This window comes from Kryptolebias marmoratus, linkage group LG12, assembly GCF_001649575.2.
Source record: "Kryptolebias marmoratus isolate JLee-2015 linkage group LG12, ASM164957v2, whole genome shotgun sequence".
NCBI classification, from domain to species: Eukaryota; Metazoa; Chordata; class Actinopteri; order Cyprinodontiformes; family Rivulidae; genus Kryptolebias; species Kryptolebias marmoratus.
Window position 1 is genome coordinate 11,600,407 of NC_051441.1, and position 23,896 is coordinate 11,624,302.

A 23,896-nucleotide genomic window follows, 5' to 3' on the forward strand; every position below is an offset into this window, starting at 1 on the left:
GCCCCGGCACTCCATCGCTCCATCACACAAGCCGCCCCTGTCAGTGCCTGCACGGGTGGCGTGTCGCTGTCCGAGATAGTGTGTTCATGTCTGTGTGTGCTCAGTAAGGACACAAAGAGCAGGCATTGGTCCATAGCAGCATTGAAAGGTGCTGGTATATTTAACGTTGGCGTTACAAAAAACATTTCAAACAAAGTGATGCTGTGTCATCAAGTCCAAACAAATAGACATGAAAATCAATAAAACGGCATGCTCCCACTTAAGACAAGTGACATTCCCAAAAAAAGGTTGGTATTTTTTTTTCTTCCCATCAATGGATTCTTTTAATAACATTTTATAAGCAATAACATATTCCATTTTATAGAAAATAAACATCTCTAGGAAATACTATACACAATTATATTAGTACATCACATCTTACATTTAAACAGCATCAAATACTTATGTACACCATTAAATAATAAGCTTCATAAAAGAGCGTTTGGTGTGGCGTTTTTGCACTTTCTTTTCTGCTTTAAATACTTAAATATGTCTCTTTTTGATATGACTAGAACTTTAACCGACACTCTGCACGGTGTTATACAGCACGGCAGAGTGGGGGAAAAAAAGAGGCTACATTTTAGATATACAAACAGACGAAACGTGGGATGAAGTCTAGCTCGAATGCACTTCTTTCTGCGCGGCCGTGGCGTGTGAAATGTCTCAACGGTTAATACTCCTGAACTGTACATCGTCATGAGGTGAGATGACCTGACTCGGAGCCCTCATCTGCGTCCCGACAAGTGACGATGGCTACTGTACATACTGAATGTGCACACAGTTGAATTAAACTCTTCAACAGAAGTCGTATTATTTTTTTTTTTGTCATTTCATATCGATTTATATACCTTTTTTTTTTCTGAAGAACACAAAGCGTTACATATACCAAGAGTGACGCAATGATGTTTAATGCACATCAAAATACACTTTCAAAGATAAGATATTAAAATACTGCGTCTGTTCTTTTTTTTTTTTGTCAGAATATTTAGAACCTGTAAAGCACATCATCATCATCATCATCATGTACAGATTTAGTTTTGCTTCTTGTTTTAAACACAAACATTGAGATAGTACATCCAGTTGTTGGCTGCTGTTTCTTTTTTTTCCCTTTTTTTTCTGATGGATGATATCCTCAGTTCTGAACACTCAGACACACTGACACATGGTGATGGAGTGGCTGTAGAATGACAGTACAATGGTTATCACACACACACACACACACACACACACATACAGAAATCCGAGCGCGCGTATATGCACCTGTTGGCCCACAGACAAGGTGGCCAGAGGGATGCTTCAGTCCAATCAGTGACCGCCAGCTGTCTGAGGATGATAGCAGCCCATCCGAAGGCAGAACACACACACACGCGCGCGCGCGCACACACTAAATCCCTGCTGTGCATTTCAAACAGTTTGCACCGGGCTCGAAACAAAGCGTGTCCTCCTTCTGCCTCGCAGTAAAACGGTCGCCCGGCGACAAAAATGAATCTCTCGTGCAGTTTCGGGAAGCAGCTGCAGTCCGTGGGGCAACTTCTCGAGAATCCACACGTCGGTGCAGCCTCTGGCCAACACGCCTGTCCGTCATCAGTCATCACTGCGGTTCTTGTCGTGTGTTTGCCTGGCTGGATGGGTGGCAGAGTGATGGGCCTGGTAGTGAAGGTGGATCACAGAAATATCTTACAGATCCTACAAAGGACAGGAAGAGAAAACGATTTATGTCATAAACACGTCAAACATAGCTGTGTCCCTGACAGGAGTCTTTCCCAACTTCCTTTACTATCGCCTGCCATCAACTGAGTCTGCCTGTTAGCAAAATATCTCATGAACCACTGAACTATTTTATTGAAACTCTCTGAAAGTAACCACTGGATGTACCTCTACAACCGATTAACTTTTGGAGTCACTCCAATTCAAGATGGCCACAAAAGCTAACTGACATTAGTTGTTTTTGTCAATTCACCAGATATTGAGGTACTTTTGGTGTGGTAGGAGCTGAGAGTCATCCTCAACACATACTCAGGGTAATAACAGCGCGCTCTCACAACATGGCATGAGATCGTGCAAAGGGTTCCCTTCTCAGCTTCAGATGGTTTTAGTTTCAAACTGGGCGGGTGATATGCATTCCTTCAGTCTTCGGTTTGTAATTGTGCAAACTTCCAGCACAGAACCTGCAGGCAGCTATGATGCAGGCGCTGAATTGGCCCCTGGGAGCCTCTCTGCTGAGTGAAAACATCAAAGCAACATGGCTGCAGGAGTGGGGAGAAGCTGACCAGCATCTCCGTGAAAGAAAGAAAGGAAGAACCGTCTAATTGTGCTGGCAGAGGAGCACTTATGTTCGGTTTATTTTCCATTCCTGTTCACCCTCTCACCACCAGCTGCCCATCCGTAAGCCCTGAACTCAGACCAGCTGCTTCGCTCCTCGTCCTTCCCTTTGTCGTTCCTCTACTTTCCTTCTCTCCTTCCTTCTGTTTACATCCCTGGAGTGACACCTTCAGTCTCTCCACCGCAGAGGTCCTCTGCTCTCACTGCTCATCTCTTTTCCTTCCCCTTCCCGTTTCTGTCTCTTTCAGTCTGCCGCTCTCTGATGTAAGTGCCCCCATTTGGCTTCTGTTCGAATTCAGCACCGAATAACGTTTTTTTTTTCTCCCTTTGCTCTCTCTCGCTCTCACGCTCACATGCGCACATTTCTCCGAGCTTACAGGTAACCTGCTGATCACCCTGCACAGCCGTGCACAGATCATCCGTGCTTTGTAAAATGTGCAGCTGAACGCTCGGTGTTTGTGTGCAGCCCTAAAGTGAACACAAGGCAGGCAGAGGGAGAATTTTCTGACGGGGGGACCCATGGGTGGGGTGCTGCTGTGTATATGCTTGTGTATTTGTGTGTGTGTGTGTGCCTCCTCTTCCCTTTGATTAGGCTCCTCAGTCTAAATTGGCTCAGCGCAGACCCGAGCACACACACACACACACATGCACACACATATAGACCTTCAGATCCCTCAGCTGATGACAGCTCTGCCTCAGCCTGCTAACAACAACCTCTCTCCGACTCGCTCTCGCTTCCTCTCCGCTTCTCACACTCCGTTTCTGCTGCTTAGACGTAGGAGTTGAGGTGAGGGGGGGGAAAGCAGGAGAATGGGATGAGGAAGGATGAAGGGAGGATGAGTGAAAACCGAAAACGGAGCTCATATAGGATATGAGAGGTGAACAGAACGAGAGACAGAGAGAGCTGGAAGCAGCGGGGGAGCAAAGAAGCAAAATAAGGGTAACGGAAGGGGGGAAAAAAAAAGAGCGCGGGGGGAGAATTAATGAGAGGAAGAAGTGGAGGGTAATGGTGGAGAGAGAGAGCATGTGGGGAGGATAACAGGCAGTGATGGTGGGTGGGGTGTTTTGATCACTTGCCAGCTTTTCATCCTCTGCCAGTCTGCACAGAGGAGAACAGGAAAGGAAGAGGGAGCGAAGGAGGGAGGAAAAATGCAGATGCAGAGAGGGTGCGGGGAGGAGGAGGGGTGCCACTGCTGCCTCAATGCACTGCTGCTCTCTCTGCTGAATGTCAGCATCTCTAACGCTCTCCACCACCCCCTCGCATTTGACCTTCCTCTCTGCTCTGCAGTGTCGGTAATCCACCACCAGATGGCGTCTACCCCTCAGGAAACGTGGACTGAGCTGTTCATTTTCACCTGGGAAAGCAGCAAGCACTTCTAACAGCAAAGGTTCAAAGCAATAAAAAAAAGAGAGAGAAGTTGTTGAGAGGGGGGTTAGCTTGCTAATTCTGTAACATTTTAAATCCGTGCTGAGTCTAAGGCCATGAATTATGACTGGAAGGGAGTGTGGCAAAAGAAAAAGTAGGACGAGAAGAGAGCAGACGGCATATATTTTAAAGTGGGGTTCTGTGGAAAGGTTATGAACAATTAATAACTACCTGTTATAGGTAGCTCTTTGAACACTGTCAGTTTGGAGAAAAAGAGCTGACAAGCTAATGACTAGTCTGAGCTGGACCAGGACCAAAGTGGCCTGATGCCATCCTAAAACAACTCAAATCGAAAAGATTCTTAGAGAAAGCACTGTTTTATGAACCTTGCACTGGCCATTAGCTGGTCAATCTGGTCAGAATTAAACTCCAAACTAAGGTCATTCAAAGAGCTATCTACAACAGGTAAGATATTAGTTGTTTATAACGTTTCCACAGAACCCTGCTTCAAAACATCTGAACTATGGCTTCAGTATCTGAGATGCTGCCTGAACACTTTTCCTAAAATGTCACTATAACTCTCTGTCCTTTCATCTAATAAACAATTAAACGCAGAGAAGTGATTTTATATCAGTCTGCTTTCGTAAAAAAGAAAAGAAAGTCTTGTTTTTCTTACCTCATGTTTTGGACATTTGATGGAAAAATCATCCTCATGGAATGTGCAGCCTATAGGAGAGGAAAGAGAAAGCAGAAAAGGAGATAAGCTGCTGTCGCATATAGACGGTATAAATAAATCAAACACATACTGTACCATGGAATGGAAACACGTGAGATGAAGCCCTTTATGAATGGCAAAAACCCATGTAAGTGGCAAAAAAAGGCAAAAAGAAGAAGGAAGAAAGGGAGTGGAAGGAGAGACTGAGTGGTTGAGTTGCAGAGCAGATATGGCTGATGCACTCAGCAGGATTAAAAAGGGCCTCGCTCTCCTCCCCGCTCTGGTTCCGCAGACGTGGCAGGCCTTCTAATCTTCACACTGTACCTCTTCGGCATGAGGTAAGGCATGTCACATATGTGCTGACACGTGCAATGACAACAGCCAGGAACCCACACACATAAAAACGAAGGAAACATGCTTACTGTATGTGTAACATGAATGGAAGACGATCGTGGAGGAGCATTTAGGCAAGCGTTACACACATCGATAGGTGTGTGTGCACACAAACACACACTCAGTTCGCTGACAGCACCATGGATGGATGGAGCCACAGGGGTTGTGATCAATAATTGTACACATACACACTCTCCCCTCTCCGTCTCTTCCCTTTCTCTTTCTTTCATATTCCAATTTTCTTCATCTCGTTTTTATCCCTTCCTTCTTTCGGTTTCGCCGTCTCCCACGTCTCAGATATATCGTCTCACACTCAGTAATGTTACTCTTCAATGTGTTTCCTTTCATTTTACCTCTATATACCCCCTCAATCCTTTAACTTGTCTTCATAGTATAATCTGTCCTCATAATTTCCTTTCTCATTTCCAACAAAACCCAAGTTCACTTGCATATTTGCCACCTTTCTACTCACTCACTTTGGTTTTTCTTGCCTTTTCAACTCTCGTTTCTCTCTTCCTCTTCCACCAAAGTCTCTTACCTATCTCTTTGGCGCAGACATAGTGGTATTTATAAGAGCAGCCTCTCCAACAGCAGCTGAGGGACGCCCCCACAATCTGGCACTTGTAGCAGCTCTGGGGTTCATCAGACAAAATGACCAATGGAGGCAAGAGAAAGAGAGAGAGAGAGAGAGAGAGAGAGAGAGAGAGAGAGAGAGAGAGAGAGAGAGAGAGAGAGAGAGAGAAAACACAGGCAAGGTTATACATTCGCAGACATTTTTCTATATAGTGTTTTTTTTACTTAAACAGAATAGTTTAAAACTCAGATGATAAAAGCCAACATACCATTTGGGCTGACTTGTTGGCAGCCTCCTTCAGTCCATACAGCCTCCCAGATACCATAATTATTCCCTTGGTCCAGATGGCACAATTTTCATGAGCCCAGTGTTCCTTAGCCTCTGCCTCCATTTGTAGCCTTTGGAACTTGCTTTCATTGCCCTCTTGGTCCCCTGGGTCTCCTGTGCCGACTGTCCGGAGCTGCTTCATTTTTCTGAACCGCTCTCTAAGAGTTAATCTTCGTGGACGACCCTCCTGACACAGCCTTTCTGGCCTTTCTGGCCTTTCTGGCCGTCGGTAGTGCCAGTGGTGGTGCCTGCTGCTGCCTGCCTCCTGAGAGGAAGCTTCTGCAGTCCCCTTCTTTTCTGCGTCTTCGCTATTTGACGAGGTGCCTGGCGCTTCAGGCGTGCTTCCATCATCTCTGCTGGTCTTGTCCGACTGTGTGTGTGTGACAGTCAAAGCTTTCCGTGGAATGCTCTCCTCTGAGTAGTAGGGTCCGCACAAATCACCCAGGTCTTTATAATTAGCTGGTTTTCCACACAGGCAACATGTAAGACACCTACCAATTAGATTGGTGTTTAGCATGGGTCCCAGCAGCATGGCAGCAGCGTGTGGCACCACCTTTGCCACTGTGAAAGGGTTCCTCATTCTGAGTATGCCCTTTTTTCTGCGTCTCTGAAATACCACAGCATCCTCAGGTTTGTTGACTATGGCACACCAAGAGGAAAAGTTTCTGGAGTTGTTAATCCGTACATAGGGACAAAAAGAATTTGAATATTGATGGGCTGGTTTGCGTCTGATTCTTTTAACAGAAATGACCTCGGTTTGTTTTTCTGTAACAGTCACTACAGGACCCACGATGGATGTCTCCTCTTTATCTACAGTCTCATTTTCCCTTTTTTCCATTTCCTCTTTTTCTCTCTCCTCTTTTTCGGCCTGTTCACATCCAGCTGCCCTTACAACTGCCTCAATTACCTCAATGGCATCTTTCATCCCAGGTTTGGGCCCAGGCTTTTTGTGGACCTTGACTCGCTTGCCGGGAATCGGCTCTGTTGAGGTTTTACCTCTTTTCCTTTTGCTTGGGTTTACTGATGGTTTTCGGCCTCTTCGAGGTTTTTGAATGAGCTCTGTACTGACAACCAGGGGGGGTTCTATGATCTCATCCTGGCTAATTGGCAGCAGTGCTGTGGGCTCTGTGGCCGTCACCTTTTCTTCAAAATTTTCCTGCTTTTCTACTGTTTCATTGTTTGGCTCTTCCACGGTCTCCGTTTTCTCTAAAGGGGCCTCGCCTTTTCTTTTCTTCCGTCTCTGTTTTAGGTGCATTTCATGGTTATTTTTAATGGCCCTCTGTTTGGCAAGCCTTGGTGTTGTAATTATTAGACTATCTGCTTCTAAGGCTACTACTGAGGCATCTGTACTCTCCACCATTGCCCATCTCTTTCTTTTAGTTCTGGCAGACTTGGTGTCAGCAGTCGATACACTCTCTGATGCCTGTTGTGTCCTCTCAACTGGAGTCCCAACTTCTAATTGTGTCTCCATTAAAGTACAAACCTTGTCATCTACAACATCCTGCTTGGCTTCTGTTTTAATAGTTTCCAGACTTGTATCACTCTTATGTTCAACCTCATCTTCTGCCCCCACTCCTTCCCCCTCCAGTGCTGACACATTTTGCCTCACCTCGTGCTTTTCCCTTTCTTGCGACATCTCTCTTTTGACTGGCCCCTCATGCTGTTTCACTCCTTCTTTTATTGACTCTATTGTCTCAGTGTTGCTTAATTGTGTAGAAGTCTCACCTTCCTTTAACACAAATTCAGACAAAGCCTTAGTTGTCACATCGTCACTTAGATTGCTGTCCTGTTGAGTAGCTGGGAGGTGTTTCTTCAGGCTAGGAGATGTAATCTTCTGTACCATGGCCTCATATTTCTGCCCTCTGCCTTTGCGAGGCGGGAGAACTTTTGTTTTGGTGGGGCACTGAGGGGTCACCACTTGCACATCGCTGATGTTAGTTCCACTGATAGTTGAAGGAGTGTCTTTGATCATGGACTCGACCACAGAAGCTTTCTTGGGTTGTCCTCTTCTTCTTTTGGGACCTCGGGCACTCTTATCTTCAGGTGTGGGGACAACCTGTTCGTGCAAGGCAGGCTGAGGTGGTGCTGTTTTTGATTTTGGCTTTGGACCCCTCTTTTTCTTTACTGGTGTTATTGAAACGTCTGAGCCACATTTCCTCTTTAGTGGAGGGAGTGTTTTACCCTTAGATTCTTTTGACTGGACTGGCAGTGCAGGTGATGCAGGTGAGTTTTCAGGAATATCAGTTTGTTTGACTGCATTGGGGCTAAGATTTTGCTCCACAGCTAAAACCTCTTCTGCTTTTGGCGTAACATCACTGACTTTAATTTCTGTAAGTGTCTGGGTATGAATTTCCTCTTCAGCGACTTTCTCTTTCTCTTTAGATACCTTTTCTTGTGAGGGCTTCCTGGATCTCAAGACCATGTTCTTACTTTCTTTTTCGGGTACCTTTAATTCTGGGTGTGCTTGTTTTTCATGTTGTTCTGTTGACTTTACATCCTGGTTCTTTTGGGGTATTGTAACTTTTAGGCTCTTCCTGCCTTTGCTTTGCAGTTCTGTGAAATGTTGACTTGCGTCTTCTTGGTTTTCTAACTTAGTTTTGGAATTTGAACCTCTAGGGCGACCCACTGAGGCCTTGAGGGGTGTAGCATCCGTTGAGGACAAAACATCTGCAGGTTTAGGTACAGGCTTAGGACCTGGTTTTAGGCCTGGTTTTGGACCAGGTTTTGATATGGGTTTTGGTCCAGCTTTTAAGCCTGGTTTGGGTCCTGGCTTTTGTTTAAAAGTAATTTCAATTTTGGGGGAGATTTCTGGCTCACTTGGCACTGGTTTTTGTCCTGGTTTTGTCCCAAGTTTTGGACTTGGTTTTAAAACAGTCTTTATGCTAGGTTTAGGTCCTGGTCTTGGCCTTGGTTTTGCTACAGGTTTTGATCCAGGTGTTGCACCAGGTTTTGACCCAGGCTTAGGAGCTGGTTTTGGACCTGGTTTTCTTTTCACATTAGGTTCAACTTTGGGTGTCATATCTGGTGCATTGAATGATCGGGTGCACATTCTTGATTGAAAAGCATCTGTCGACATTTTGGGAGTCGGGCTCACAATAGGTTCCTGATGTGCTAAGTTTGTTTGATCTGAGAATAAAACAGTTTTGATTGGTGGCATGCGTGTTTTTTGTGTAGGAGAGTTTGTGCTTTCCTCCTCCTTTTCTCCTTCTCTTTCCAAGCTTAGCTGCCGTTGTATTCCTACACCTGAATGCACTATTCTCCTTCTACCCCTGGCATGCTTACGTCCAAATGCCCTTGGCTGAGCAGATGGGGCCACAGGCTCTGGTTTGGCCAGTGGGGTCACAGCACTGGCACAGCTGATGCCTGGTTCCATATCCTCATCACCTTTTTTGGGAGAAGGTGGAGTATCTGCCCAGGATGGGGCTGAGGGGAGTATTGACTTTCCTGGCAGCTGAGGAGAGTCTGGTTCTAGCACTTTAGCATCGCCATGATCAATATGATCCCTAATCTGACCTGGCGGTGCTGTCTTGTCATTGAGAGCAGAGAAGATTGGTGTAGCAGACTGAGACTGAGGGGCTGTGTCACCAATGGCAGACTCCCTAGAAAAGGCATCTGCAGCTGTAGTTGCTGCTGCAGCATTTAGATGTCCAGGTGCCCCCGCAAAGTCGTTGTCAGTATTGAGCATAGAGTTCTGACACTCTGTCTTGCTGCTGACATTTCCTGAATAATTCTCTTGGCTATCGCTACTACTTATGTGCTCTTGAGTCAATGACTGGTTTTCTATCTCCTCTTCTTTTTGTTCCTCTTCAACCTCACCAATAGAAAGAGGGGAAAGAGAAGTTGTTGTTTTTTGTATATCACACTGCTCCTCCTCAATGATCTCTTTTCCTCTTTCCTCGTCTTCGCCCTCTTCCTCATTCTCCTGATCTCTGCTCTCTCTTTTGTCTGAACTACTGTCTTCCAAGACTTCAACTTCGGGGGTTGGAGAGGTGTTCTCTGAGCTCTCCTCTTTCTCTGTGAAATATTGATCCTGCTCAAGGTCTCCCCTTGAAGTGAAAGGCAACGTTTTTACAGAGCTCTCAGATGCAGTTGGAGATTCTGATTTGAATGCCTCTGATTTTATCTCTTGACCAAAGTGGTCTTTGTTGCTAGAATCGGAGAGAGCTGCTGGGGACTGTTCAACAGAATCTCTCGCATCAGAGTCATATTTACCCTGAACGTCTTGATATGTTGTTTCCGCATAGCAATAGCTTTTTTCTGCCATCTCTGTGCTTACTTTACTGTAAGGAGATTTTTCTTCATCTGACCATTTCTCCTGCCTTTCTGTAGGGTTAGCTGTGTCTGAATCTCTCACAGAGTCAGGAGTTTTTGCAGTTGTTACCTTGTCCTTTTCAGCTGATTTTTCTGTCCACGCTGACTCTTCAAAATTTTCTTTAACAGGCTGATTGATATGTTGTATATCTGCAGGAGAATCTCTTTCTTGCTTCATAGGACTTGGAACTGTAATGCTTGTTGGAGATGTTTCGTCACCAATGCTCTTCGCTGGAGTACTCATGCCATCCCCCCCCTGCCCCATCTGACATCTAGTAGGATCAGGGGTAAGGTTGTGCAGACCTGAGTCCCCAGACCTGGTGGACATATCATCTGGAGATGCAATGGAGCAAGAGGAGGCTGTGTCCAGACTAAGTTGTGCATTGTTATGAGCCTGGGCCGGACTTCTGCCCTGGCCAAAGTAATAGTACCCCCTGTCTAGTGGTTCATCACTACTGCTAGAGTAACCACCCTCATGGAGTTCCATGGGCAGAGACTGGTGCTGTGGGGTAGCGTAAGGGTCTTGTATGGGCCCCCCACCTACATTACCACAACCATCTGGATATGGAGGACTTTTGTATTCTTCTCCCTTTTTGGAGGATGCTCCACTTCCACCACTGCTGTTGCTCCCACCGCTGCTCCGCTTACCGCCTTTCTTGTTTGCAACTAACGCCTCTGAAAGCAGCAGTTGCTGGACATTATTGGAGATGTTTTCCACTTGAGAGGTGAGCGCATTCAGACTCCACAAGCTGGGGTTTGACAGCAGCTTCTCTGAGAATCGTTCTTTCATGGTGGGTACTTGTGGTGTCGTTGAGTAGCTGTGAGGGGTTGCGTGGGGAATGTTGGGTGAAGGGTGTGACCGTGGGGGCATCAACATTGTGTTGGCACTGGCTTGTTCTTGCATCCCAGCTGAAGAGGATGAAGAAGAGGAGGCTGCCCCAGGCGTCATGGGTGGCTGGCCATACTGGAATGACTCAGGATTAGTCATTAGAGGTGAAGGGGTGGAACTATACGAGGGGGAGCGCCCTACAGAGCGTGCAGGGGAGTGGCTTGAGGAGGGGCTACAAGTTTGATAATATTGTTCTGGAGATCTGACAGGCAGCTCTGAGAGACAGTAGTTTTGTTGGGGTTGGTTGTAGTGTTGATATTTAGGGTGGGGTTCTTGGGGATTGGCCATTGCCTGTAAAGGGGGCTGTTGCTCATACCCTCTTGGATTTGACTGCTGGTACCCGTAACTGTTTTGAGGAGACCTATAGGCCCCCTGCTTCAAACTGCTGTGGCTACTCATCTGCCTGGCATACTGAGAATTTGGAGGCATGTTATAACCTTTATAACAATGGGGCATAGGACTGCACTTTTCCATATATGATGATGGAGAGGGGGAGTGCTGGGGGTAGTGTAAGTGGCTCTGGGGATACATGAGAGGTGAGGGGGCAGGGTTAGGAGGGTGGGGCTGGTGATGGGGGCTTGTATAGTTTGGGGTTGAAGGCTGGTGGCACTGGGTTTGAGAGTGTCCAAGCATGTTTGAGTCCACAAACTGGGAGGAGCTAGGTGCAGGCGTGGCACTAGCCTCCAAACGTCCCACAATTTCCTGGTCATACTGTGCTAACTGGGCTGGGTCCTCCCACTTCTGCTGGAGGTGTCCCTCACTCATATACTGGGCTGAATAAGACCCAGGGCCCATGTGGTTACTGTAGCCCCCAGGACTCTGCAAGTGCTGAGTTGGGTTCGGTGGGGGTACTTTGCTTCCTCTGAAAGTCTTTTTTGTCTGAGAGGCTGTTGAGCCCCCATTTCCATTCCCATTTCCTCCACTATTTCCTTGGTAACCAGTGTAGTTTTGCTGGCCGTAACAGTCTTTGGGTCCTCCTCCAATTCCCGCTCCACCGGCTGGAGGCATGCTAGCCGAGCTTGCCAAGGTATGAGCCTCATAGCCCGACCTGCTCTGCCCTGGACCCGGGCCGGGATGCGGACCAGGGCCTGGGTGCGGGTGCTGGGGGTGGGGATGATGTGGGTGTTGCCGGTAGGTCTCCAGCCGAGATAATTCATGGGGCTCCTGCTGGTAGCAGGGTTGGTTGCTGTGGTAACCACTGCTGCGCTCACGGAAGGACTGCATAACTCACTCCGTCTGTAGCCTGAGCAGGGAGGGGGGAGGTGAGGTGAGATGGGACAGGATGGGAGGGGGAAGGAGGGGTCAGGGGTTCTGAAGGTAGGGACACAGGAAGAAAAGAAAAAGTGATGGTTAGTGGTGTTGAGCCTTGGGTTTAAACATTCTGCATTTTCTGAATTAATATTTAGACCCCGTTTTAACATTCAATAGCAGCAAAAGCAAAAATTTCACCTTTTATATTGCAAAAAGGGGAAAATCTGTTCTTTAAACTCAATGGCAATACAGTTGCTAAAAGTGACTCCAGCTGTTTGCTGTCGTTCACACTTGGAGAACTTCAGTCGTGATTTAATGTGTGTTTGTGTATGAAGTGTTTCAGGCCTCTGGACCTCTATCAGTGTCTGAAATGAGAGAGTTGGGTGTGTGATGCAGTCTCCGGAGTTCATAAAGTTAAATGTCATCTTTTTACTGTATGTATCCAACGAACCAATCTTGTATGTGTGTCAAAGTGTAGGGATGCATGCAGGCCTACTACACTATTCCTCAGTTTGAACTAAGCTCCTTTTATACAACTATTTTCCTCAGATTTTAATTTTTTTCTTTTTTTTTTCTGTACTAACACTGATGTTACAATTTATTCCTTAAACAAACAATGCAAGCAGTGCTTTCCACTTTGTATTTGGTGCAGTTTAAACTTCTCTCCTCTACGACTTATTCTGCTCAAATGAGAACTCTGGTTTCTTCCAAGTGCAAGCAAGAAGTGTTATAGTGTGTATGTGCGCAGGCTTTCAGCGCACAAGTCACGGAGGGTTTGTGCTTGTTGTGTACGGTGTTTGTTCCGGTGTGGGGACTGTATTGTTTTTCCTGCATGTGAGTGTATGTGTGTTCACTAAAGCATTTATACAGAAGAGAAAAGAATAAAGGAGGGGTGGGAAGTGTTCCTGCTCTATAAAAGGAAAAGAGTCACCTGGAGACAGAACATTGAGCCTCTTTGTGTGTGTGTGTGTTTGTGAGTGCTAGTTTCAGCACAATATCCCAGCTTTCAATCCACTCTGGGGACAGTGGTGCATCCCACCAGACACACAGCAGCATTATTCATCTCTGAACACACTGTATGTGTGTGACGAGGGAAAGCACGGTGAAAGGAGTGTGTGTATTCTTTTGTGTTCATGCCCAAATGTGAGTTTGGTTCTATTTGTGTTACCAAAAGCAGGTTTTAAGCATTTTGAGTCTCTTCAATGCACACACGAACATCGACACACACTTTCATTGACAAATAAACAGATCCAGATTTCCATGGAGACTCCCTGCCTGCCCTCCCACCTTTCTATCCCCCCTGCCTCCAGCTTTGTACTCCTTCCCCTGGAGAGATATATGTGCGAGCGTGTGTGTGTGTTGGGATTCTTGTTTACTCAATAATATGAAGATATGGAGTGGGATTCTCCAAGCTTGCTGAGAACAGCACATAGGATGGACTAAACCATAGATTATTTCAAATCCAGAGGTTTGAGCGCATCCATCTCTTTGCACATTTATGTGGGCTTCTTTTGAAACAGTCCAACTTTTTTCTTTACCCACTTGTTCCTGTTCAGGGTTACGGGGAGCTGGTGCCTATCTCAAGCAGTCATTGTGCGAAATAAGAGGTACATGCAGGACAGATTGCCAGTCCTTCACAGGCCCACAGAGACAGAGACAAACGAGACAGACAACCGTTCACGCTCCCATTCACACCTAGTGATAATTTAAAATAGCCCATTAATCTAACATGCATGGTTTTGGACTATGGGAGGAAACCAGAGTACCTGGGAAAAGCGTGCACGGATGGGGGGAACATACAAACTCCACACAGAAAGGCCCCGGCTGGAGGCTGAACCCGTGACCTTCTTGCTGTGAGGCAGCGGCGCTAACAACTGCTCCACTGTGCAGCCCCGGAGTAACCTTGTAATGAAGAACTGCTGCTAATGCAAAGATTTATGAAATAATATTTGCATAAATCACTATGAAACTTTTGCAACATCTATGTCTCTAAATTTAGGTTGTTCAAAAAGCTGTTTACAACAGGTAAGATATTAATTGTCCATAACCTTTCCACAGAACCCCACTTCAAAAAAAAATCTGAACTGTCGCTTTAAATGCATTTTTCACAGATCGTGTCCTGCTTACAACAAACCAAACAGTCCAGAGACACCTTGTTCCAAAACAGTTTACTTTCCCCCAACTGCTTCAGTCTTTTCCTTCTTTTTCAAACACACACACACACACAAACAGATGTGTGTATGGCACTGTCTACATTCCAATCACGTCTCCTCTTCACTTCCCTCCTTCCACTGTTATCTTCCTCACAGAACCCGAGCGCTGTGGAGTCGGCCGATTGCCGTATTTGTGGATGCACTCTGTCTCTGCTTCAGTGAGGAGCCGAAGATGAAGTATACATGCTGAGATCACCAAATCTTCCCTGTTTATTTGTCTGTCTATTCTTCTGTCGGTTTTTTAGGGCTCGCATTGATTCGCTGCTGCCTGAGAACAGAGTAGGAGGCTTGAAGGAGAAGCAAACTTACATACTGCTCACTCTCTGTCTCTTGTGTGCGAGACACCCACATTTTTACTGTTGTTTTCCACTACGTGTTTGTTATGATGTTGTCCCCATTTCTTCCCTCCTTTCGTTCTTTTCCTCCCTCTTTAGTTTTTAGCACAGCGTTCTCTGCAAAAGAAGGACTGCTCTCCTGCCTAATCCACCATCCTTCCCCTCATTTTATTTCCTCCAATCTCTCCCTCGCTCTGATAGAGAGGAGAACGCCAGCGAGAGGGGAAAGACAACAAGGGGGTCTAATGGAAGGGGGGGGGGGGAGATGGACCGTGAGGGGGATGCAACAGCAGGGAACGAGTGATAGAATGATAAGTTTGATGAGGAGGAGGACAAGAGGAAGGGGGTGGCGGGTGAGGGGGGTGGGGGTGCAGAGGACAGAGGAGGATAAATGATTTACAGAGTGGGCTTTACAGCCTAGGCTCCTGGGAAATATGAGCTGTAGCAAATCCCACACATACATTTAGATGCTCTTTTACGTGCGCATGAGCCGCTGCGTGAAAACTGCAGATTTAAGTTTTCAAGGTGTTAATTAGCAAAATGCTCCAGCTCTACGGGCAAGCTGCTAAATGAGTGATTGATTACCGCGGCTGTATCAAAGCCGCTGCCTTCATGTTGTAGTTTGAACGCTTTTGTGCTTCATCATACCCGGGGGGACCTGTTCATCCGATCCGAAGCATTAAAATGTATCTGTTTCCATGCAAAATACTGCCAGGAAGGATGGAGAGAATGAAAAGAACAGGAGAGAGGGAGAGGGGGGCAGAGAGAAGGGTGAATTTGATTGTTCCGCTGGATGGTTCATAATGCGCAGAGCTGTGACTGGTTCATTCTTTTTTTTATCCTCTCTTCCTCTCTTTCATCACATCATCTTCAGAGGCAGCTTGAGATGGGATTTATCTGCTTTCTCAACACACACACACACACACACACAAACACAAAGGGGATGGAGAGACAGCTCGCTCGTTCCATCAAATCTGGCTCCGAAACACTTTGAATCTTTCTCCTGCTTTCTGTCTGTCTGTCTGACACCAATAAACACACACGTGCAAACGCACGAAAACACACAGGCGTGCATAAGTGGAGGCAACACAGGAGGAGTGGAGGGATGGAACGTCTCTCTCTGCGTGTTTACCTCCCCAGTCATCCTGGTTAATTATGCATGCAGAGGCAGTTTGCTAGGAAGGTGGAGCGGCCTGGGAGGAATCACACACACACATACATATACACACACACATCCCGTTACACAAAAGTCACACTTCTTCACCACCACCATCAGAACCATTCCGGCACGATGAAGCTGAGCTCACATGCTCCACGACAACCTGACAACACACTTAAATAAACACGCCTCGCTCCCTCTACCTTTTCTGTTCCGTTTCAGCACACACACACACACACACACACACACACACACACACACTCAACGTCAAACACATCTGCCGTTAACACTCTGCTTAACACAGCGTGCTCCAAAATAACACAGCAACCCGCCCTGTCGCTGCTCCCCAATCAGCGCTCTGCAATCCCCCTCCTAATTACCCACACTTCAGCGCGACACACACGGCATTCTGATGCCTCCTCTTTTCAGACTTCCTGTCTGCGTCCTCGCCTCCCCGTGCCCTTTTACTTGATAACCTCAGGTTCAGCGCAGCGGACAAACTGACAAACAGACAGACAGACAAGCGTCCCTCCGTCTCCCTCCTCCTCTCCTCCTCTCCTCTTCCTGCAGCGTCTGACCAGACTGCGTGGGTGGTTTCCTACCCAGGAGAGAGGCTCAGGAGATTGAGGAAGCCAATATCTGCTCCGACGTTCGTCAGTGTCCCGTTGCCATGACACTCAGCTGGAGGTTACGGGGGGTCACCAGCAGCCAGTCACATAAGTTTACTGGAAGACACATAGGGAGGGGGCGGAGACGTGCCTCTGACGATTTGAAGCCGTTGGACAGGTAGCCAAGAAACTCAAATAAAAGCATTATAGTATGACAGGGATGTGTGGATAAGAAAAGAATACAAATTAAGGAAAATAAGTCCTTATTTTGTGAATACTGATTTACTAGCGTTTTGCCACTTTTAGCTAGTCTCCCCTGTTTCAGCTGCTCCTTTATTCAGGGATTGCCACAGTGAGCAAACTCACTTTAATTATTTGGCAATCGTTTTACATCGGATGCCCTTCCTGACACAACCTGGACTTGAACCCACGGTTTCAGGATGAAGAGACGGTGACACTGAGCCCCGAGCTACTGCGGGCCCGTACCACTTTTGTTTCACCATTTTTAGCTAATGTTTTGCTACTTTTACCTTTTTAGCTGGTGCTTTGCTACCTTTAGTTCTGCTACTTTTAGCCTTTAGCTAGGGTTCTGCTTCTTTTAGCTTCAACAACTCAGTTTCACCTTCTTCAGCGAATTTCTTCAAAGTCATTCAGCACTCAACGTCCACACTGAATTTTTGAAGAAATGCAATTTCTCTAGTTTTATTAGAGACGAGAGTCGCTTCTTTTCTATTTTTTATTGTCGCCACCAACAGGTGAAGTGCAGGAGATAATGTTTTGCCTGTCTGTGTGTGTTCGTTTACCAAAATATCTCATAAATCACAGGACAGATTTTAATGAAACTGGTACAAAGTACATCTACATCTGATTAACTTTTAGAGTCAACCTGATTCAAGATGTTTGCCACATCTCAGTCTTAGCAAGCACAAAAATGACGACAACTCAGTCAGTTGTACAGATATTGAACTAAAATTTAGTGTGAAAGTAGCTGAAATTGATCCCTAACACATATTCTGAGCCTCAGCCGATGGCACGAAACCTGTTTTTAAAACTCTGCCTTACTGGAGTCAACGCTGTGTGTCTGTTAGCAAAATATCTCATGACCCACTGGACAGATTTTATTGAAACTCACAGAAAGTAATCACTAGGTGTACATCTACATCTAATGAAATAGCCACCACAGCTAATCAGCCTGAGCAAACCCCAAAATGCCTAAAATGCAGTCAATTTTACAGATATTAGAAAATTGGACGTGATAGAAGCTGAAAGTCACCTAACTGCACAGACTCAAGCACTAACAGATTATCATATTGTGTGAGATTGTGCAGGTGATGTTCTGGATTCAAAATCTATTAAGCCAAATTCCACTGAATTAGGTCTTTTAAAACAAAACCACATTTTTCCAGTCATCTTGATGGCTCATTTTTTGTTATTTCGAGAATGTCGGACAGATTTTCGAGACAGAAATGTTTTAATTAAATCAAACGGCGAGCAAAACGAGCCTTACCCATGTTTGGTTCTGTGCGGGAGACCGGAGGACGTGAGGTTTGTGTTTGAACGCGTTCGTGTGTGTCGGTTTGTGTGCGACATCATGTCGTCTCGTCTCATCTCTGGGGTTCAGGGATGACTCATCCCCAGACTCGGCTGGCTATTCCATCACAGATGAAGATCTAGACACAAATGTCTGCACACAGCACACACACACCAGCCGCACACTCTGAGTGCAGATGTTACTTAAATGCATAAAACTGGTTGAAGAGGAGGAAGACCTTTTGACTGCAGGAAGACAGAGTGGCACAGCGCTGCAGCTTCAGCATGAAAGAACAAGTAAAGGTCAGAGAAAGAGAGGCAGATGTGTCCATCTTTGACAGCTCGTAAAGCAGGATGTGGAGGTGATTCTGACCCGCTGCGCTGTAAAACAATATCCCCTCTCTGACTAAGGCATAAAAGGAGAAGAAACCGAATACTTTAGGAGATCCGGGATTGTGCGGAATTTAGCAAAGTGTTTTTTTTTTGTTTTCCTTTGGCCCCATTTGACTGACACGTGCAGTTGAAGTCCAGTGACCTGTTGGGAGAGGTGCAACTTTCCAGTGGGACATCGTCAGAAAAACAAAACAACACAGTCCACAGTTACCATGGCAACCACGAATCAGTGGAGCCTTAAAGGGAGACAAAAGTAAAAATAAAAAAATAAATGAAAGGGATGTAAATGTCATAAATGATTGAAATAATGGTTCACATTTACGTGGAGCCTTTTATCTGCTGTTTTTTCTTCTTCTTCTTTTTCAGACACGTTGACAGCGTGTTTCTTATTCACTCATTCTGTCCAGTCGCACCCCAAAAAGCACATCACGGGACTCTGTGTCGTTATAGGGTGGTGGTTCCCAAATGTTTCAGTTTCTGACACAGAAAATAATTGTGGCAGAGACCTTTGACCCCGGCTATCGCTGGCTGAAGTACACAAACATTGCTAAGAGGCCAATTAAATGAGAAAATAACGAGAACGCCAACGGTCACAACAGCCATTTTACCCATTTATGACAACCATTTTTTCTCTCTTGTGACAATTATTGTGAAAATTTGCTCTTAGCAGCAGTTTTAAAATTAAATCTAATTTCTGAGAATAATCCAAAGACATCCCCACTCTTAATGTATGAAAACAGATGTTCAGATTCAGAGAAATAGAGTTTAATCCTGACTGGTTTGACGAGCTAACGAAGAGTCCAAAACAGATCGCTGCCATCCTGAAACAACTCCAGTCTCAGGTTGTTCAAAGAGCTGTGAAACAGGTAAGATATTACCTTTTAATAACCTTTCCACGGAGCTGTTTTAAAAAAAAACCCTTCAAAGTCAACACCAAAAAGGAAGGATGGCAATACTCACTGAATAAAACCCCTTGTTGGTAGTTCAGGCTTCTCTTTTGTAATTTATCAATTTAGAAAGAGCAGTCACTTTACATTGCTCCAATAATTTGAACAAACCAACCAATCAGAGAAAACTGAGCCTTTCAGATGTGTGTCAAAAGAAAGTGAAACTGTTTTATTTTGAAAATTAAAGCCTGAACTTTAGGCCTGTTCCCTGGAAAGCAGACTCAGTTGAAGTGAAAAAACACAGATTGTTTATATAATTTTGCCAATTTGTACGAAGAATGTTCATCACTGTATGTGTGGATTAGTTTACTAGTTACAGAAAGGCATGAAAAAGATGTAAAGTTTCACAAAATCCAAATTCGCATCAGGCAGCAAAGTCCTTCAAGAGCGAAACAGAATCTCATCAGTCTGGGGCTGAACAATAAGCAGAATGAGCATGTGGGTTGGAAAAGGACAAATCCTGCTCACCCATTTCTTTGTGTGCCCTTTTTCTTTCTCTTTTTACAGTCTCCCATAGCCTTGACCCAAAATCATTCAGCCCTCCCTCCTCCTGCTCCTCCACACAACCGTCATTTATCTCTTTTTTCAATCCATCTTTTATTTTCGTCTCTCCCTCCGTCTTTCAGCGCGGTCACCTCCAGCCGGCAGCTGTTGAGCGCTGCCCTTTGAAGGACTAAACCTGGCTTTGTTGACATGGTAACGGAGTGATGAGATGGGTGGGGATGGACCCGCTGCAAGCAACGGCAGGCATACACACACACATGCGCGCAATCAAGCACACACACACACACATCAAATTACAATCAGCCGTTTTGATTTTCCAGCAAAGGCTGTTGTGGCTACTTGCACATGTGACGGGAATCAGGAGGAGGAAAAAAGTGATGCGACGTGGGTCCCTGTGCTGAGCTGAAAACCCGTGGGTGCCCGTGTGAAGTCAGGTGACGACAAACACGAATCGGTTTCATCTCGAGCAACTGTTTTCTAATATGTGCTCGTACGTGCGAGCACTTAGCCAGGATGAGTTTGTGTTTATGGGAGCAGGCTTGATGGGAGTTTTAATGATCAAGGTTGACTGCCTGCAACGCCCCCTGCAGTGTGTGTGCGTGTGTTTGTGTGTGTGGACATCGGTGGGCTGAAACACTGGGCCGTGCATGAAGAGAAACAAAGAAAACAAGGTACTCTGTGGACTCATGTTTCTATAGTGTAGATAACCTCACACGTGCCCACACACTTTCCTGTTCTGCGTTTAGTTCTCTCTCATACACACATAGACACACCCACACACACACACACACACACACACACACAGAAGGTAGTTGGGGTCTTGTAAAGTGGGCCGCAGAGCTACTTGGTATTCCATCAGAATCTTCTAGCAAAGGAGACTTTGCAGAGGAAAGAAGGGATGCAGGAGGAAGATTAGATGAAAGAAGACAAAGTGAAGCAATCAGACCAAAGTGTGTTTGGTAAGTTCCCATCTAAGTTACAGGCTGACTGATAGTTTAGACAGGGTTTTGTGAAAAGGTTATGAACAATTAATATCTTACCTGTTGTAGATGGCCCTTTGAGCGGCCTCACACGTTTAATTTTGACCAGACTGATGAATGTGTTTTGCATGTTTTGGTATGATTTGTTTTGAATAAACCTGGTAAACTCACACAGAATCACAATGACAGCTCAGTTTTAGAGTGGTCATCTTTCAACTGGAAATAGTTTAATCCCACCAAAATGTCCTATAGTTGTGTTTCTCAAAGTTGGGATGAGGAAATACTAAACGGGGAGTCTTAAGATTAAATTCAGAAATCATCTGAACTATCCCTTTAATGTTATGTTTCTTCGTCTTTCCACCTTAACGTGCAACGTTTTCAGGTTGGACATTCTGCAGAAAGGGCTTATTTTTTGCAGTGACCTATTTTTGTTTGGTCCATTCAAATGCTTGTTACACACACACACACACACACACACACACCTGTCCTTTTCCAGGTAATGAGATGCAGTGTCGTACCACGGCAGAGGGAGCCGAGCTGGGGCAGGTCTGGTGTGACATCCCTGCTGGGGGTTTCATGGTATGTTCCACTCTCGCTGTTTTCCATCCCTCGACTCATTTACACGTACCCACTGTCACACACGTGCAAATGTTCACAGATTCACTCGCACACGCAGAGACGCGCGCGCTGATCTGCACCTGCTCCCTCTTCATGTCACTTCAGTTCATCTAAATTGATGATGCTGTGTCACTCCTTCTGCCTCTCTCTGACACATAAATGCACTCAGACACATATTCCGTCTCTTCTTGTCTGATCTTCAACTCTCTTTGTCCTTCAGGTTGTCCTATCATCGTCCTCTGACCCTCTCCTTGTCCTGAAACCGACATGCAGCTGCTGGTTTTCTGGATGTGTGTGTGTGATTGTGTGTGTGTGTGTGTGTGACCTTGTCTTGGCTTTAGAAGAGGAAAGACTGCCTCTTTGGTCTGACACTTTGAACTTGTGCTGGTGGTGACGAGCGTCCTCAAATCTTGCTGCAGCTTTTGTGTTTGTAAATTACAACGACTGTTGTTCTGTGTGCATTTTCTTTTCTAAATTAAGAAGCAGCAGAAAACAATCAATCTGAAATAAGCACAAAATGTCTGCATCTAGTGAGGATTACGAAATGCAGCCTCCAGTAGATTAGTGTCTAAGGTTCTGTCCTTCGATCACTTGAAAATGTAAACTATTAAGCTGCAACAGAGCTGCTCGTTAACCCATGATCTCCATTTCCAAACCACTCATACATTTGTTTATAATAAAGCTTATGTTGCAAAACTTCTGTCAGGTCATCTAAACTGATACATACCTTCCCTTGGTGAATTTCTTTCCATGGAAAGTTGGGGCTACCTCAACATCTAACATGGCCGTCTCACATATAAAGTTACAGGAAGCTGTATCGTTATAGGGTTGATTAGCGCATTTTTTGCATAAAACATTAAAGATACTGTCAAACAGTTTTATCGACTTTCACAGCAATTTTACTCCACAAACCACTTTCTTACACACAGATTTGCAGTTTGAGGGCAAAGTGGGGTTCAGTCTCTTGCCCAAGGAAAACTTTGGTCATTGCTGGAATGCAAAACAATTTCAGAAACTTTAAAAAAGCAAAGTCTAAATCCCAACTATCCCTCCCTCCTACCCCTTAGCCCTTCTTCGATGTTTTGCACATTTATGCTGAAGGTAGGGGTGTCCTAAATCTTTTTATGATGTAGGAGGAAAGGAGAAGGTGTCCAGTTATCTGGCCCTTCAAATGGAGATTTTTCAGAGGCACACTTCATGGTTTCCTATCACAGCAGAGCTTGAATGCAGGTGCCAGAAACACTGTCAAATTTCAGGAAACTAAACTGAGAAGGTTTCAAGATGCCCTCAGTTACTCTGAGACTATTTTGAGAGAAAATCTGTTGCACGGTTGTTTTGAACATATTCAAAATTCAAGCGGCAAGATTCGTTTGTGGCTCACGCAAGGATACTGAAAAGCCGTGCAAATGTTTCGAAACATTTAGAGACCATTTCGCGAATGCCGTTTGCCAACAAGTCGCAAGTATTCACATCCCAGTGAGGTACTACACTAAGAGTAGTACTCAGAAATGGGATTCAGCTTAAATCATCGCCTCACAATAACAATAGCTTCGAAAGTGCTCTTCAAGCAGCCGCATTTCTTAGAAGGAAACAAAAGGAAGCTTAAAGAATGACCATTAAAATCAGAAATCTTGACATTTGCCTACAGATGCTGCATCCTCATATGCAAACATCTGCACACAGAGATGCAAATCTGAATGCAAGTCTTTTTTTAAACGTTCCTATATTTTTCACAGCTGTGCTTATATGGTTGTGACTTTGTCACAAGTACCGCTGCAGCTTCAACAAGTCCTAATAGGCCCAACATGAGGGCCTCAACAGCCGAACTGCAACATCTCTGCTTGCGCTATCAAAACTTAGCATCTTTTTATAGCGTCTTGTCCTCTCCTTTTTTTAGCTGCCTGAAAACCAGACTGGGGAATACTTTATTTACAGCCACAGACAGACTGACACTAAACCAAGGCAAGCCATAAACAGAGCGATGGCAAAAAAGCGAAACGAGAGGACGACGTGAAGGAGAGAATCAACAGACGAGGGAAGGGAGAAAGGACGGTGTAGGAGAGATTACTGAGGACCTGGAGGCCAAATATAGACCAGAGGAAAGGAGTAAATTAGGGGAGATTGGGAAGAAATAGAAGACCAACAAGGGGATAGGTGAGAAACAGTGCAGTGATGGAAAGGGGGGGGGGGAAAGGAAATGTGATATGAGAGAAAGCAGGGTGAAAAGGGGGAAAAAAAAGACAGAGGGAGCAGCGGGAGATAAGTGACAAGATATGAAGCTGGGTGTAGAGAGTGGAAGAGAGCCAAGGAAGGGCAAAAGTGACGAGCGTTGCTGCGAGATCAAGGGAGGTGGGAGAGAAAAAAAGATGCAGAAGAAGAAGAGGAGGAGAGGAGGGGCAGGAGGATGTGAGATTGAGGGCAC

The 23,896-nt window shown here is 45.4% G+C and overlaps 1 protein-coding gene across 1 annotated transcript in view; it reads right to left on the reverse strand.

The window, feature by feature from the left end:
* Positions 1-1,002: 1,002 nt before the first annotated feature.
* Positions 1,003-23,896, reverse strand: part of LOC108239302 (retinoic acid-induced protein 1) — a 53,312-nt gene continuing 30,418 nt past the window's right edge. Inside the window, exons 2-5 of the mRNA XM_017421936.3 lie at positions 5,678-12,247; positions 5,374-5,467; positions 4,404-4,453; positions 1,003-1,725 (exon numbers count right to left, since the gene is read on the reverse strand). Of these exons, the coding sequence (XP_017277425.1) occupies positions 1,717-1,725; positions 4,404-4,453; positions 5,374-5,467; positions 5,678-12,160 (6,636 nt within the window). The 5' untranslated portion in view covers positions 12,161-12,247 and the 3' untranslated portion in view covers positions 1,003-1,716. The remainder of the gene's footprint in view (positions 1,726-4,403; positions 4,454-5,373; positions 5,468-5,677; positions 12,248-23,896) is intronic.